Source organism: Petaurus breviceps, unplaced genomic scaffold (assembly GCF_028583685.1).
Source record: "Petaurus breviceps papuanus isolate PSGF00001 unplaced genomic scaffold, PetGlider_PUasm1.0 90804, whole genome shotgun sequence".
NCBI classification, from domain to species: domain Eukaryota; kingdom Metazoa; phylum Chordata; class Mammalia; order Diprotodontia; family Petauridae; genus Petaurus; species Petaurus breviceps.
In genome coordinates, this window is record NW_027187348.1 from 12,224,791 (window position 1) to 12,239,190 (window position 14,400).

The 14,400-nt window shown below is 35.4% G+C and overlaps 1 protein-coding gene across 2 annotated transcripts in view; it reads left to right on the top strand.

The window, feature by feature from the left end:
• Nucleotides 1–14,400, top strand: part of HECW2 (HECT, C2 and WW domain containing E3 ubiquitin protein ligase 2) — a 449,194-nt gene that overhangs the window by 146,980 nt on the left and 287,814 nt on the right. For both annotated transcript variants that reach the window (XM_069070166.1, XM_069070167.1), the window contains one exon: nucleotides 6,179–6,505. In XM_069070166.1, coding sequence (XP_068926267.1) covers nucleotides 6,179–6,505 — 327 coding nt within the window. The remainder of the gene's footprint in view (nucleotides 1–6,178; nucleotides 6,506–14,400) is intronic.

A 14,400-nucleotide genomic window follows, 5' to 3' on the forward strand; every position in this document is an offset into this window, starting at 1 on the left:
GGGGTTCCCATAAATTGGGGAATGGCTGAACAAATTATGATATATGAATATAATGGAATATAGTATGGTGCTATAAGAAAAAAAAGAAACAGTTTCAGAGAGACCTGCAGAGTCTGAACTAATACAGATGAGGTGAGGTGAGCAGAACAAGAAAAACAATTTAAACTAACACCAGTATTTAAAAAAATGAACAGTTCCAAAAGACTTAAGAACTCTGATCTTAGTTCAAGTCCCTCCACTGACTGTGTGTGGGTCTCAATGACCAAGGCAATACCCAGACTGCAAATTACTGGAGTTTCAGAATTTGCTTTGGGGGAGGGAGCTTCCTTACACAGGGTTCCCCAGTTTCCCTGTGAAGCTTCTTATGCTGATGATGTCACAGGTTTGGCATTCCCCCCCCCCCCATCTATACCCATCCCTCCAAGAAATTAGAAACTAAAAGCATGTTTCCTATTCTTAGATGGAACAGTACTTTTCTTGTAGAAGTGTGTCTTTCAAAAAAAAAATCCTATTAAAAAATTTATTGAATATATGTCAACTGCCTAGCTGGTTTTTTTCCTAAACTTGTATGACATTTTAAAATAGTACTTGTAGTTAAGCACCATATTCTTAATTTAATAAAGTTTTAATGGTATAAATCAATGTTTAAAAGAGAGTAGATACTTGTGTCAATGAATGTCATTCTGGTGATAGAGTTGGCTTAATTTGTAGAAGACAACAGAGAGGAAAAATGAGATAAAGAGGAAAGGAGAAATAATTTAAAGAGTCAATCTACTATTATTATATAATACTGGAAGCTGAAAGCCTGAACAGCTAAATGGTTTCAAAAACTTGGGGAGTTTTGGGGCTGGAGACTCACCTAGTCTCCTAAGAGACTAGACTCAAAGAAAGTCTTTCTAGTTGTATTCTAAGAGTTTGAAATCCAAAGAACTGAGTTGGAATGCCATTTTTTACTGTGTGACCTTGAACAAATCTCTGGACCTCTCTGGAGCTCATTTTTTTGTTTTTCTTTTTTTTTTTTTTTATAAAATGAGTATTGTTGGAATAGGTGTTCTTCTAGCTGAGTCTTGTGATCCTATTTTCTTCTTTTATTCTATTTATACAGTCTCTTGACAGTTTGTATCTGGTAGGGCCCATATATAGAAATTAGCTCATTTGCAAACAACTAAATGGGACTTACTTGCCTAAGTAAACAAATAATGTTAGAGAAATTAAAAACCAATTAAGTTAATTTAGAAAAAATTACTGGTTTGGATAAAGGAGAAGGGAGGGTACAAGAGTAATAAATCTTTTTTTTAACTTGGTGAGAATATTTTTTTTCAATTATATTGTTCATAAGTCAATTTTAAATTTGGTGAATTTAAAAATTAATCTTGACCTTATTTTATTTGAAATAAGTTTTTTCAAAAAAAAGTTTTGTGGATATTTTTTGTGTGTGTGTGTATCTTAGATATTTCCCGATGTTCTCCTCTTGGCCAGAGACATTTCTCTTGTAACAAAGAAACATATAAGTAAAAACACTAACCCAATCACTAACTATCAGTGTGTGCAACATTCAGCAACCTTTCCTCTTTACCTGCCAAAAGGAGGGTTTTTAATCTTCCCTCCTCTGGAATCAATAATGATAATTTCATTTAATCTGATCAACCCAGTTTTCAAAATAATTAACAATGACTAAAATTTATTTAAAATTCTGCATTTGGATTTTCCTTCCATTTGTTCAGGTCTGAATTGTTTTTTGGTTTTCATGTACTTATTTTTAATGTAGTTTGGCCTTGTCACATAATTTGATACTTGGTACAAGGACGGTATTTCCCCAAAGGGTAATCAAGCACTTTCCTGATGGCCTCCATTTCTTAAATTTTTTGATTATGAAGTGGGGGGGGGTGTCATTTATTACCATTCTGCCTTGGAAACCCAACCTAGTGAACTAAAGACAATGTTTCTGGTTTATTTCATAGAAATAATTTCTCTATATTTATACTTAGCGTGAGTATAAATATAGCATTATCTGTGAATAGAAAGATAAAAACAGGATTAGAAGTATCTATACTAAACCAAATGTTTCTGTAAACTCATTCTTTTAGCAGTAAATATGTATTTGTGGGTCTTTTCTAGTGATTGCTGCTCAGTGTTAGATTTTGCCCATTGGGAATCAATGGGAGTTGTCAAACAGAAAGTGGTGGAAGGACTTTTGGATAATATCTGATTTATCAGCTCCACTTCTGTGCTCCATGATTGTTAGTTCCTTGACTTTTTATTTATTATTTTAAGTTTCCAACTTGAGTTAGCTTCCCCCAGTTCTTCTTAAAAAAATGTATTTTGTTCTTTCCTCTCTGAATATTATTTGGTCAATCTACTTTTATTATATACTACTGGAAGCTGAAAGCCAGTGCAGCTAAATGGTGTCAGGAACTTTGGGAGCTTTGAGACTGGAGACCCACCTGAATATATTACTTTCTAAGAGACTGGAAACACAGGAAGCATTTCTAGTTGTATCCTAATTCCTGTCATTTAGTAGTGGTCTTAGGGACTACTCTACTATAAAAGCAAAATGTTTCCTCTATTTGCTTTTCAGGTGAAATGATATTAAATGCACTGAGATAACATCCACTTCATGATTGATAAAAATTGCTTTAGAGAAAAGCACTAAAACAATGTATTTATAATCTAATAGTTTTCTCTCTCTTTTAAGTAAAATCTATTGATCTTGGCTTTGAACTTGTATACTATGGTGCTTTTGCAGTTGGTTAGTAACTAAAATGGAATTTGTTGTTATTGTTGCCAAGGAAGATGTCTAATAGGTGAAAAAGTGATCTATTGCAGACCTAATTCTAATTTTCTTCTTTTACTGATGGCTACATCTGGTAGAATTTTGCCCATTGGGAACAGGACACATCAGCACTGGAGTATTGCTATGAAAAGGGTTCCTTGAGTTATTTTTGAAGAGGAGAATTTTTTTTAAATAGATGTAAGGTGAGCTATATGGACTTTTCTACCACCAATGTGCTCTAGAAAAAGATTTTCTAAAGGTTATAGCTGCTTTTATAAAAACAGAAGCAAAATAGATCTGTGTCTCATTGCAGAATGTAGTGATAGGAAGTCTTACTAGTATTGGTCGGCATGATGAGAAAAAAGAAAAGAAAATCACAAGTCTGGTGGCTCAGTGGTTAGAGGTCTGGACTTGGAGTCCGTTCAAGTCTTGTCTCAGACACTAGCTATGTAACCTTGGGCAAATCACTTAATATTTGTTTGGCTCAGTCTCCTCATGTGTAAAATGGAGATAATAATAGCACCTACCTCATGGGATTATTTTGAAGATCAACTGAGATGATGTATGTAAAGTGCTTTGCAAAAGCATTTTAAAGAACTATATAAATATTAGCTATTATTATAAGTTGTAGACTACAGGTATTCTACAGGGGATATTAGCACCGTCTGTTACCACAAAATAAATATTTATGTTTTGCTGAAAAAAAGAAAAGAAAAAGTAGGCAATGTGGAAAGGGTGCTGCCAAGAGGACTTGGGTTCAGAGAAAAGCTGCTACATCATACATGTGTGACTTTAACAAGGGGCTTCATATCTCTAAGCATTAGTTTCTTCTTCTGTGAAATGAAGGACATTGGTCAAGATGATCTTTGAGTTCCCTTTGCTCTTTATTGGGTAATCCTATAATCTTCTGAGCAAATGTATCACAGTATTGAACAACATGCTCCCATCATCTATGCTTCATTGTAGCTCCCAGATTTCCTTCCAGCCTCTTTCAAGTTATATGTGAAGCCAACTGATTGGCTAGAATGGTGAACTAGGAGTCAACAGACCTGCCACTAACTTGCTGTGGATAGTGGGCACTGCCCTCGCTAATCTTCAGTGCCCCATCTATAAAATGAAAGGGTCAGACTAGAAGCTTTCCAAGTATCCTACCAGCTTGAATGAATGAAAAAAGAAAGAACCATTTATTAAGTGCTTACTAGGTGCAAAAGACTGAGCTAAGTTCTGGGGATACTAATACAAAGTGGAGAATTCTTTCTCTGTAGGAGTACACATTCTAAGGAGGGAGATAACACATACGGAAGGTTTCAGCCACAAATCAGATGGTTCTACTTGGGGTTCAGTGGCAAAGCAGATGGTATGTCACTTCCATTGATAAAATACCATCAGTTTTTGATGATGAGCCGTTTGACAGTGCTAAGGTGGCAAAAACTTTCTTTTCTGGGTCTTCAGTAGCTATCACTGGAGCCACCACAGAAGCATTTGCCACAGGGGTTAATTCCCAGGGGAAAAAAAGTGTGAATAATATGATAGTAGACTATTAGATGGAGCTATGCTAGGCATAGTGTTAAACCTCACAGAATAGTTACATTTCTATGTTTGGGGCTGTTTTATATTAGCTCTAAATTACAGGTTTTAGAATGGTTTGAATGTTTATAATTTTAGTCAAATGTACAATTAGTTTCATTTTGTTTCTTGTGGCTCTTCTCTTTGAAGTATATCTCAGATTACTAAGAACTACTCAGCCTTTTTATTACAACAGCAAAATGAATTTTTACAGGAACAAATATGCTAATGGCCTCTCCAGAGACTTTTTAGCTATGGTTTCAGATTTTACACTCTCTTCTATGAACAGGTTACCTTAAGCCATTTTTACTGAGGTTTTTAAGGAGTCTGTGTTAACCTAGTGTCTAGTGCAATTTTAATTAATATTCAGCATTAACTTCAACAATCTTTAATTGAGTTTTTGCTATGTGCCTACCTACCTGTGACAAAATACTTTCTTTCCCAAAAGTGATTCTATAATAGGGCCACAGTGGGAGGGAGGAGAGAAGCTACAAATTTAATTTAGTACAATTCAGTTAAATTCTTTAGCCATCTGAAGATTTTTTTCCCTTCAGATGACTTAGAACTAGATGGTGGAAATAGGGTAGATGAGTGAGAGGGACCGCACTAAGAATCAGTACCCATGGGATCCAAAAGTCACGTGATAGTAGGGAGTACCCAGGAGAAACATTAAATTTTTGCTAAGAGAATATGGTAACATGAGGTTCTGTACTTGCAATAAACCTCAATTCCTTCATTTCTCTCATGTTATAGAATAAAGCAGTGTGGCCTAATAAAGTGTTGGCCTTGGAGTTAGAAAACCCTTACTTTAATCCAATTTCCCATCAGAGTCATAATGAGTATTTCTTGCACTTAGGTCAAAAATAATTATGGGAAAGGAGCAGTGCTGAGTCTGACCCTTTTTTCACAGCAGTTGGTTCATGTAGGAGGAGGCAGTCTTGGGAAAGGAGCACCATGGTAACTGCAACTCAGGGAGTGCCATAGCCTGATGGAATATGAAACTGGCAGTAGCCTTAGGGAAGAAGAGCCCCACTTTCCTTGTTGGGGCCCAGGGACAAAACCCAGTTGTCCCATGCTAGTTACAATAACCTCAGACATTTACTAGTTCTTGTGACCACTTAACAGTCTCCTTTTCTGTAAAATGGGAATAGTGACACCTGTAGTACTTAGCTCACAGCATTTTTGTGAGACTCAGATGAGATCATCAGTATGTATAGCGCTTTGCAAATCTTAAAGTATATCAATGTCAGTTTTTATTATTGTCATCATTTAGTTACTCACTTTCTAGAGGGTAGGGGGAGGAGGGCAGGTAGCAGGAGATACGCACGTGGTCTTGGATGGAGAAATATGCCTGCCTCTAACCTTTTGAAGTTAGCAGCAAAATCACAAGCTGACATTTGTCTTGTCAGCAGTTGGGGCAGGGGCAAGAAGAAGAGAGAAGGGAGTGAAGGGCAGCCCTAAGGTAGGGAAAAACCATATCTAGTACTCACTTGCTGCATGACCTTGGGAAAATCACTCTACCTCTCTTGTTTTTACCATTTGTAAAGTGAAGAGGTTGGAAGAGGTGACATCTTAGGCCCTTTCCAACTCTCAGATCTAATGGCTCCATCATCTCCTATGACTATGCTTCATTGAACATATATAGTAGCAACTGCAAGCTAGAGATGCTATTTTCAGACCACAGCAGTTCAGAACACAGCATTGGGCTTTATTTTGTCAGCAGATTACTCCAGGGTCACAGTTGTAAGAAACATTCCTGCAAAGCTTTATCTTTGGGAAGCTTAAATCTGATTGCTTGCATTATAGCATTAATGCCTCCTGTTTGTCTGTTTCTTGCAGATCCTCAAGAAGCTGACTTCAGAGAGGTAGACAGTATGGCTAGCTCAGCCCGGGAGCACCTGCTTTTTGTGAGAAGGCGCAACCCCCAGATGCGCTACACGCTGAGTCCGGAGAACCTTCAGAGCCTTGCCTCTCAGGGTTCCATGCCTGAGAACATGAACCTGCAGAGGGCTAACAGTGACACTGACTTGGTGACTTCAGAAAGCCGCTCTAGCCTGACTGCAAGCATGTATGAATATACCCTGGGCCAAGCCCAGAACCTCATAATCTTCTGGGACATTAAGGAGGAAGTGGACCCTACTGACTGGATTGGACTTTATCATATAGGTGAGTCAAGTAGAATGGAACTGTGAGGTATGTGTATGTTGGGGGTGGCTAGATGGGTGGAATGTCACTTTGGCATTTCTTGATCCATTTTTGTTTAGCAGTCGGCTTCTGAAAAATGTGAAATATATATATTCTTGCTACATTTTAAAGCAAATTGCAAGGTATGATTAAGAAAAGTTTTGAAGATTTCACATGAGTCTTCTTTAGATCCATACTATTTTAAAATGAATTGTTAAGCTTGTTGTTAAATTGCAACCTGAGACAACCTCCAAAGAAAGCATTTCATGGAGAGAAGATCAATATTCTGTGTAATTTGTTAGACTATGTGGGGAATTTATTTAGATGATAATACATATTTAAACTGTACGAAGTGATATCTTATTTCAGATCAGTTCTGAAGGAGTAAATGAATGAATGGATGAAGATATAATAATTAAATATGGTGTTCTAAGCACTGTGGTTAATACTGGGAATTCAAATGAAAATATTCTATGGTATGAATATTCTAAGGTTTACACTTCCAAAAACAAACCACAACCATCACAAAAAGCTCAAGATTTGTTATTCTCATGCAAAGTCCTTAGATTATGTTCTAGGAGAAGAAAACCATTTTCATGGCAAATGAATTAAAAGTAGTTAGGGAAATCAGTGTTCATAAAAATGCACTAGTAGGTTAGTTCATCTTCATCTGATTATTTACAGGTGAAGAATAGAGGGCATGACTGCCCTGAGATTTGCTTAAAAATGAACTCAGTCACTGTCTTGGAAGCCCAAAATTCTTATAGCAAATACCAAACAATATCCACTAAATCTGGGGGGGTATCTGTACTGAATGAGATGAATGAACTTTAAAATTTAATATTGGAGGCTGCAATAGGATAGATTTTCTATTAAGGTTTCTCAGTCTAACCCTTCAACTTTACTCCCTTTTCTAAGTGAAAATAGAATTCAACTGAAAATAGGGAACACACACACAGAGTTACAGGACCCACTGTAAGTTTATGAAGTTTTGTTTACTTGATTCTTATAAAGGACATGAGTTTTGATTTTAATTGGATTAATATTAGTTTTTTTCAGTGACTACTGATAATTCTATAAAACTCTAGAGAGACAAAGAATGGCTTAACATTTATCTTTGTTTTTTGAGTGGTTAAAAATATTCTATAAAGTTTAGAGTTTTATCCATATCTCCACCCCCACCCCATCCAATTTTGATTAGGTGGGTTATGTATGTACTTAGAGGGGAAAACACCCCATTTACAAATTGTATTACGCTTTTTAAAATTTGAGTTTTATTTGTCACTCAGCTATTGTAAAATTTTTGTCTTTTGGTTTTGAAATAGCTTGCTTCTTTTCATTCTCCTCCCCTTTTTTAAACATTTTCCCCCCAACTATTTCATGAATTATGGCAGGTGATGACCTTCCTTGTTTTAGGTTATGCATGTGATAATTCTAGAGAAAGAAATCAATTTTGCTTTCTTTCAGAGGATAGTTATTTGTTATTAATTGAATTGCAGACCTACTGTGGTCACCCGAGAAAATTCCATGATGACTTTTTAAGCCTTATATAAAATACTAGTTCCTTCCTTCCCCTCCCGCATTATTTTGCCCAGTCTAAATTTAATCAGGAAGGAACTAGAGTCCAAGCTACAGTACATCTTATCTCTGATTGAACAGAACCATAAAAATCCTGGCACTGGTTATTTTACTCCATAGACGAAAAGTCCCAATTCAGAGAACCAATCACTTAAATTCTAGAATGCCTCCTGGAGTATATCTAGAAGAGTAGGAATTGAAGAACATAATCTTTGAAAAATATTAACTTGCCTTCTGAACGGTTTTCAAATATTAAGCAGAATGTGTGGTTTCTGATTCTGGTGCTTTGTGGTTCTTTGAAACAATTTTCCTTTGTTATCATTGGTACTCGGCTCCTTGTGCTTCTTCCCAAAGCAAGAAATCTCATACTGTAAATGGTTCTTAGTGGTTTACATGTTTAATCATGCTTACTGTGGTGTTATGCACCCAAGCATTTAATGCTTATTGAATGAACAAATGGGTGAACACATACTGAGCATTTACATACACTTGAGAAAATCAGCTTGAGGTCAAAAAAGATGGGAGATTTTTATTAAATTCTTTTTACGGAGATTTTAAAATGTGAAAGTGCTTGACCTTCTCTGAAGGAAAGGGGAAAATAACAGGAGAGAGTATAATCTGCTGGGAGATGATTAAAATTAAAATAATAATGATTAAGATTAAAATAAAGGAAGATGGTAGAATATATCCATCTCCAAAGGACTGAAAAATGAAGCAGAGGGAAAATTGTTATAAGAATATCTAAATATTAGTGTTGTTCCTAAAAATTCCTATAAAATTAGGGCAGATAGATAGATACCCCACCTGTCTGGCACTCAGTTCTCTGGAAATATCAACTAGTAAAATTCATGACTGTACTCTACTCATAGGAAAATAACTATTTACTCTTGCCACACAATCAAAAAAAATAAGTTTAGCTATTGAATCCCAAGTTCACCATAATATAGAAGCAATTAATTATAAGGAAAAAGAGGGGTTAATACAGAAAACAATATTGGCAACAAAAAGTGAAAGGTAGCAATTTCATTTACAAGAAAGAAAACAGAAAAACTATAAAAAAAATAGAATCAAGAACTAAAAAACCCTATCCATTAGGCCCCAGCAAGAGAGGGGATAAAAATCTAACACATGTCAGTAGTTACTAAGGGCATCGCTGTACTATTTTCCAGTATAATAACCTTAAATCATCAAGAAAAAGTTAAAATATGTTGACATTCTGTTTAAGAAGGCAGAGAATGAATTTATAATGTATTTTGGAAAGATTATCTTTCAAAATGGTCAATATAAAAGAGTACTTGGTACTTCAGGTATGCAGAATGTTTCACTATCCAGAAAGTCTCATACAAAGAAGTCATTTTATAAATTTTAAAGTAAAAGGTAATTGTTACCTTTTATCAGTCACTTCAAACACCAATCATTCCCCTAGAGTTGAATTCTTAATCTTATTTGTGTCATGTACTCCTTTGGAGAGCTGGTGAAACCTGTGAATTCCCTCTCAGAATGATAGTTTAGTACATAAAATAAAATACATAGAATTACAAAGGAAACCAATTATATTGAAATACAGTTATCAAAATATTAAAAAAAATAAATTTGTGGACTACAGGTTATGAAACCTCTGTTTTAGAATTTTGAATAATTGAGGTTTTACCATATAACTACATAGATTCAGTTAAAGTCATTTTATTGCATGAGTTCTATAGAGAATATTAAGTATTTCTTGACTTTTAAAAAATTAAAATATACAATGCTATTATTTGCAAAATAATTTTGATAATTTCTAAAAATTTAGTTTGGAACATTGTAGCTTGTTAATTTAAATATTTTTTAAAATTTAAAAATTATTACTTTGTAAATGTTTCATATTTTTCTTATTTTTTTATAGTTTTGTGTTTTTTTCTTATAGTTTTGATCTCTCCTTAAGTAAATTCTAAGCTCTATGATTGAAGTTTGTATACCAGAGGTGCTTACTTACAAAGGATTGATTGACACTGGTCTGTATTCAAGTTAGTCAAGGCCATTCTCAGAGAGTTTGTAGGGAGGGTACTTGATAAAACTGACACTTGATAAAATTGATACAGATGGAAGTGGGGTTAGGGAACAGTTTCTTTTTCTTTTTCTTTTTTGGTACAACTTTCTCACCATAACTTGCTGCTTAATTGTGATTTTTCAAACTTGACAGAATTTTTTAAGTACCTCGAGGTCATTAGAGTAATTATTATTGAACTGAAGTAATTCCCACTTATTTCCTTTACCTTAAAATTTTACCAACTGCTGAGAGTGTCTTGTAGTAAGTGGGGAAAAAGCACTGGACTTAGAATGAAACTACCTGGTCTCTAGTCCTATCTCTGTCACTTGACAGATGTGTGACCTAGGCCAAGACCCTCAACCCCTCTAGGCCTGCTTCACAGGTCTGTTCTGTGCATCAAATGAAATAATGTATGTAAAATACAGTTTGTCATTTTAAAGCATTTGATAAATGTAAGGCATGCTTATTGTCTTAATTTTGGATAATAGTAAACCACAAGGTTTATAAAAGCAATGAGTGCTGAAAATACAGAAATTTTGTAGAGTTCAGTAGGATAGATGATGTGTTTGGAATAATTTTTCAGATTAATAATAAAGGTTTTGAAAACACTCAAGTCAGTATTATTGGACACAGTTAAGTAGACGATAGATGTGGTAATAAATATATTAGGGAAGGAAATTAAAGGGGAGAAAGTAGTAACATAACAAAGAAAAAAAATCACATGCCCTGAAAGACTCAATTCCCCAAAGGCTAGCTAGTCATTAATTGAAAGATGCTATGACTCAACAGGAATTTGAGTAACACACAGAATTCCCCAATGGATTCTGTGATAAACATGGGCTGAGAATTCATGTTCCATAACAATATAGTAAATCTGTCCAAAACACACTCCAGGTTTCTTTCTTCCTTGGTAGGAAGCTACTAAATGCCCCCCCAACCGAACTACCCCCTGCCCAAATTCAGCCGTGATCTGAGAAGCCAAACAGTTTCCTAGCAACTTTAATTTTATTTATGGAACAGAGAAAAGGTCTTTAAAGATATCATTCCCAGAGGGTAAGGGTTTGGGTAGAACACAGGCCTGATGAGGTGTGGTTTTTTGGCTTGGCCTGTATTTTGATTGTGTTTCTATCTTGGTGTGCTTTTCCCTTCAGAGTATATGTTTTATTTTTGTTTTGTTAATTAATAGTGTTTTGCATTGTATTACTCACTCCAAATGACTTTCCTGGAACATGTTTGGCACACTAATCTGGAAAGAGGGTAGAAAAAAATACAATTCATTCTGGCTAGAGAAAAGTAAATCTTGCCATAGGTAATTGAAATTTTTGACCTAAATGAAAGTTCCTGCTATCAAATACAAATGTAGCCCATAGAGTAGCTTTTGCAAAGTAACCACATGACCCCCAAATAGACATATCTTATTTTCATTCATGTCTGCATTTTTTTTCTCCCCACAGTGGTGATTTTTATCCATTTTTTGAAGTCCTTTATATTTACTGTGATTCCTAGAGAGGTGACAACAGTTTATCTGTTAGCCTGATGGATGAGACAATTAACCTTTTGGTGATTGTTGTTACCTTTGGTTCACGAATTCCGAGGCCATTGTTTGTGAGTGTGTGTGTTTATGCAACACACACACATACATACATATGTTTGAAATTTGCTGATATTTGGAATGGACCTTTGATTTCATTAGTATAAGAAACTTCCAAGGAGGAACTTCTATAAATGCAAATAAGTATCTGTTTTGCAACTTCTAGTCAGTATGTGTCATAGATGGGAATTGAACTCAGGTCTTCTTGACTCTGAGGCCAGTACTGAATCCACTCTGCTAGTTTGTCTTTCACATTGTTGATCATTTGTCTGCTTTCACTGGTTCTACATTTTGGTTTTCCATCTTAGAATGGACTCTAATCATACTTAATGGTTCCAACTGTGATACTCTTTATATTAACAACCATAAAGAACATCGAATCCATAGTTAGCAAATACATTTTAAAAACATCTGTAGATTGATGTTTTTTTTTGGGGGGGAGATAAAAATATAATTGAAAAGAAAGCCAAAGTACATTAAATTTGTTTTAGGTTCAATATTTGATTTCTCTTACTTTTTATGGGTTTTGTTGAAGTTGAATTTAAATTTTGTGTAAGTCTTATCTTATCATTTTTCTATTGACACAAAGGGTTAGAATCCTGAATAGTCCTGGAAAAGTACAAATGTTAAAAAAAATCTCCTTTCAATTCTCAAAATATTGCACTTGAGTAATATGGTATTGGTCACCTCTTAAAACTGATGCTTCAAGATATATCACAAAATATCACCCACAGCACTCTTTCTTTTTACTTTTCCTCAAAAAAGTCACACATCATGAACTTTCTCATAGTTTTTCTCAAATTTCATTGAGCTTGTTCTATAAAGTAGAATTAGGTTCTAACAATGGGTAGAGTTCTGATTCTCTTGCTTTTTGTAATTTAGTTCATGTCCTGCTGATGTCAGACAATTCAAAACTGCAAGAAAAGCACCAACATGTTGAACAGAAGCCCTAAGTACAGGATTTTGTCAGATGCTTTTCTAAGTCCCAGCATTGGATTTATCCCATAATATGCTGTGGTACCTCTGCTCAAAAAAAAAAATGGAAGCCATTCCTCTGAGACAAAGCTGTAGCAATTATATAAAGCATTTGAAGCATGAATACTAAGTAATGAGGCATTTTAATTTGAGTATTATGTAGAGTCTAAAGTAATATGCTGTCTAGGGTCATGGGAAAAGCTGTTATTTAATCTGACAGTCAAATGGAACATAGAATTCTTGCTGTTAGTGGTTTGCCATGAATATCCATTGAATATGGCATTTGCCCTTGCACAAATCTCCAGATGTTCTAAAGCTTTTGTATTGGTTTTATATAAGGATTGTTAAGTATAAAGGTTTTAGGGAGGGCATAACTAAATATTTTGAAAACCCATGGAAAAGAAGAGTTTGGGCAGTAAGTGCCCCCTCTCCCTCTAGGGAAAACTCTCAAATATCCTTTTGGTATTAGGGTAGACTTTACTGACTTGGCATGTCTGTCTGGTTTGTTAATAGAACTGAATGTTATTTCACTGTCACTGAGGATACATTTGGGGGAAGGTAGAGACTCGGAAAATAGCAATGCCTTGCTATGAGGAACAGTCCTGAGATGAAAAGATGAAAAAAAACGCTTTTTACAAATATTATTTCATTTGATCCTCTGTGATCAAATTATTTTATTTGAGCCCTGTGAGGTAGGTGCTGTTTTTATCCCCATTTTAAAATTGAGGAAACTGTGCCGAACAGGATTTTGTAGAAACAACTTCATTGGTGTCAGTAACAAGAACTGCTGTGCCACTGGTTCCCAACCCTTTATAATATGGGGGAAAAATTATTGGATTTCCCCCTACCACCCACATAAGAGTGTATATTTGTGTTATGTGATTCTCCAATTTTTGCTGATAAATCTCTAGGCACATATTGAAGCAATGAGATTGTGACTATTAAGTGATTTTGTGACTATGCAAATCTGTCTTGCCATAGACATAAAAAGAGCTGCTCTTGCAATCTGTCTCTACCAGATACTTTCATAGCACCATAGAAGTTGATATTGACCACAGAGAACTCCATAAGAGTTTTCAAATACCATATAAAAAGTTGAAAATGAATAGTAGTAGTAGTAGCAGCTGCAGCTAGTATTTATATAGCTCATAAGGCTTGCAAAGTGCTTTATAAATATTGTCTCATTGGAGACTCACAACAGCCTTGGGAGTTGGTACTATTATTATCCCTGTTTTACAGATAGGAAACTGAAATAAACAGAAGTTGAGTGCCTTGCCCAAAGCCCCATAACTGGTAAGTGTCTGAGGCTGGATTTGAACGTGGGTCTTCCTAACTCCAGGTCCAGTGCTCCTATGTGCAGAGCTATTTAGCTGCCTCTCTGTGTTTGAGAGACTTAGAAAATTATAAAAACTTCAAAGACCTTAGAAACCATTTAACTATACTCTCTCATTATGCAGAATAAGACACTGAGAGCCTGGGGAGGCCAGGTGGCTCAGCGAGTAAGAGAGCTGGCTCTAGTGTCGGGATGACCTGGATCAAATCCGGGCTCAGATACGCAGCACCACACCCAGAAATAACTGGCTGTGTAACCTTGAGCAAGTTACTTAACCCCGATTGCTTTTAAAAAAATAAAAGACACAGAGCCATACAGGCCAAATAAATTGTGCTGAATCACATAGCTGGCTGGTCACTGACAGCCCTAAG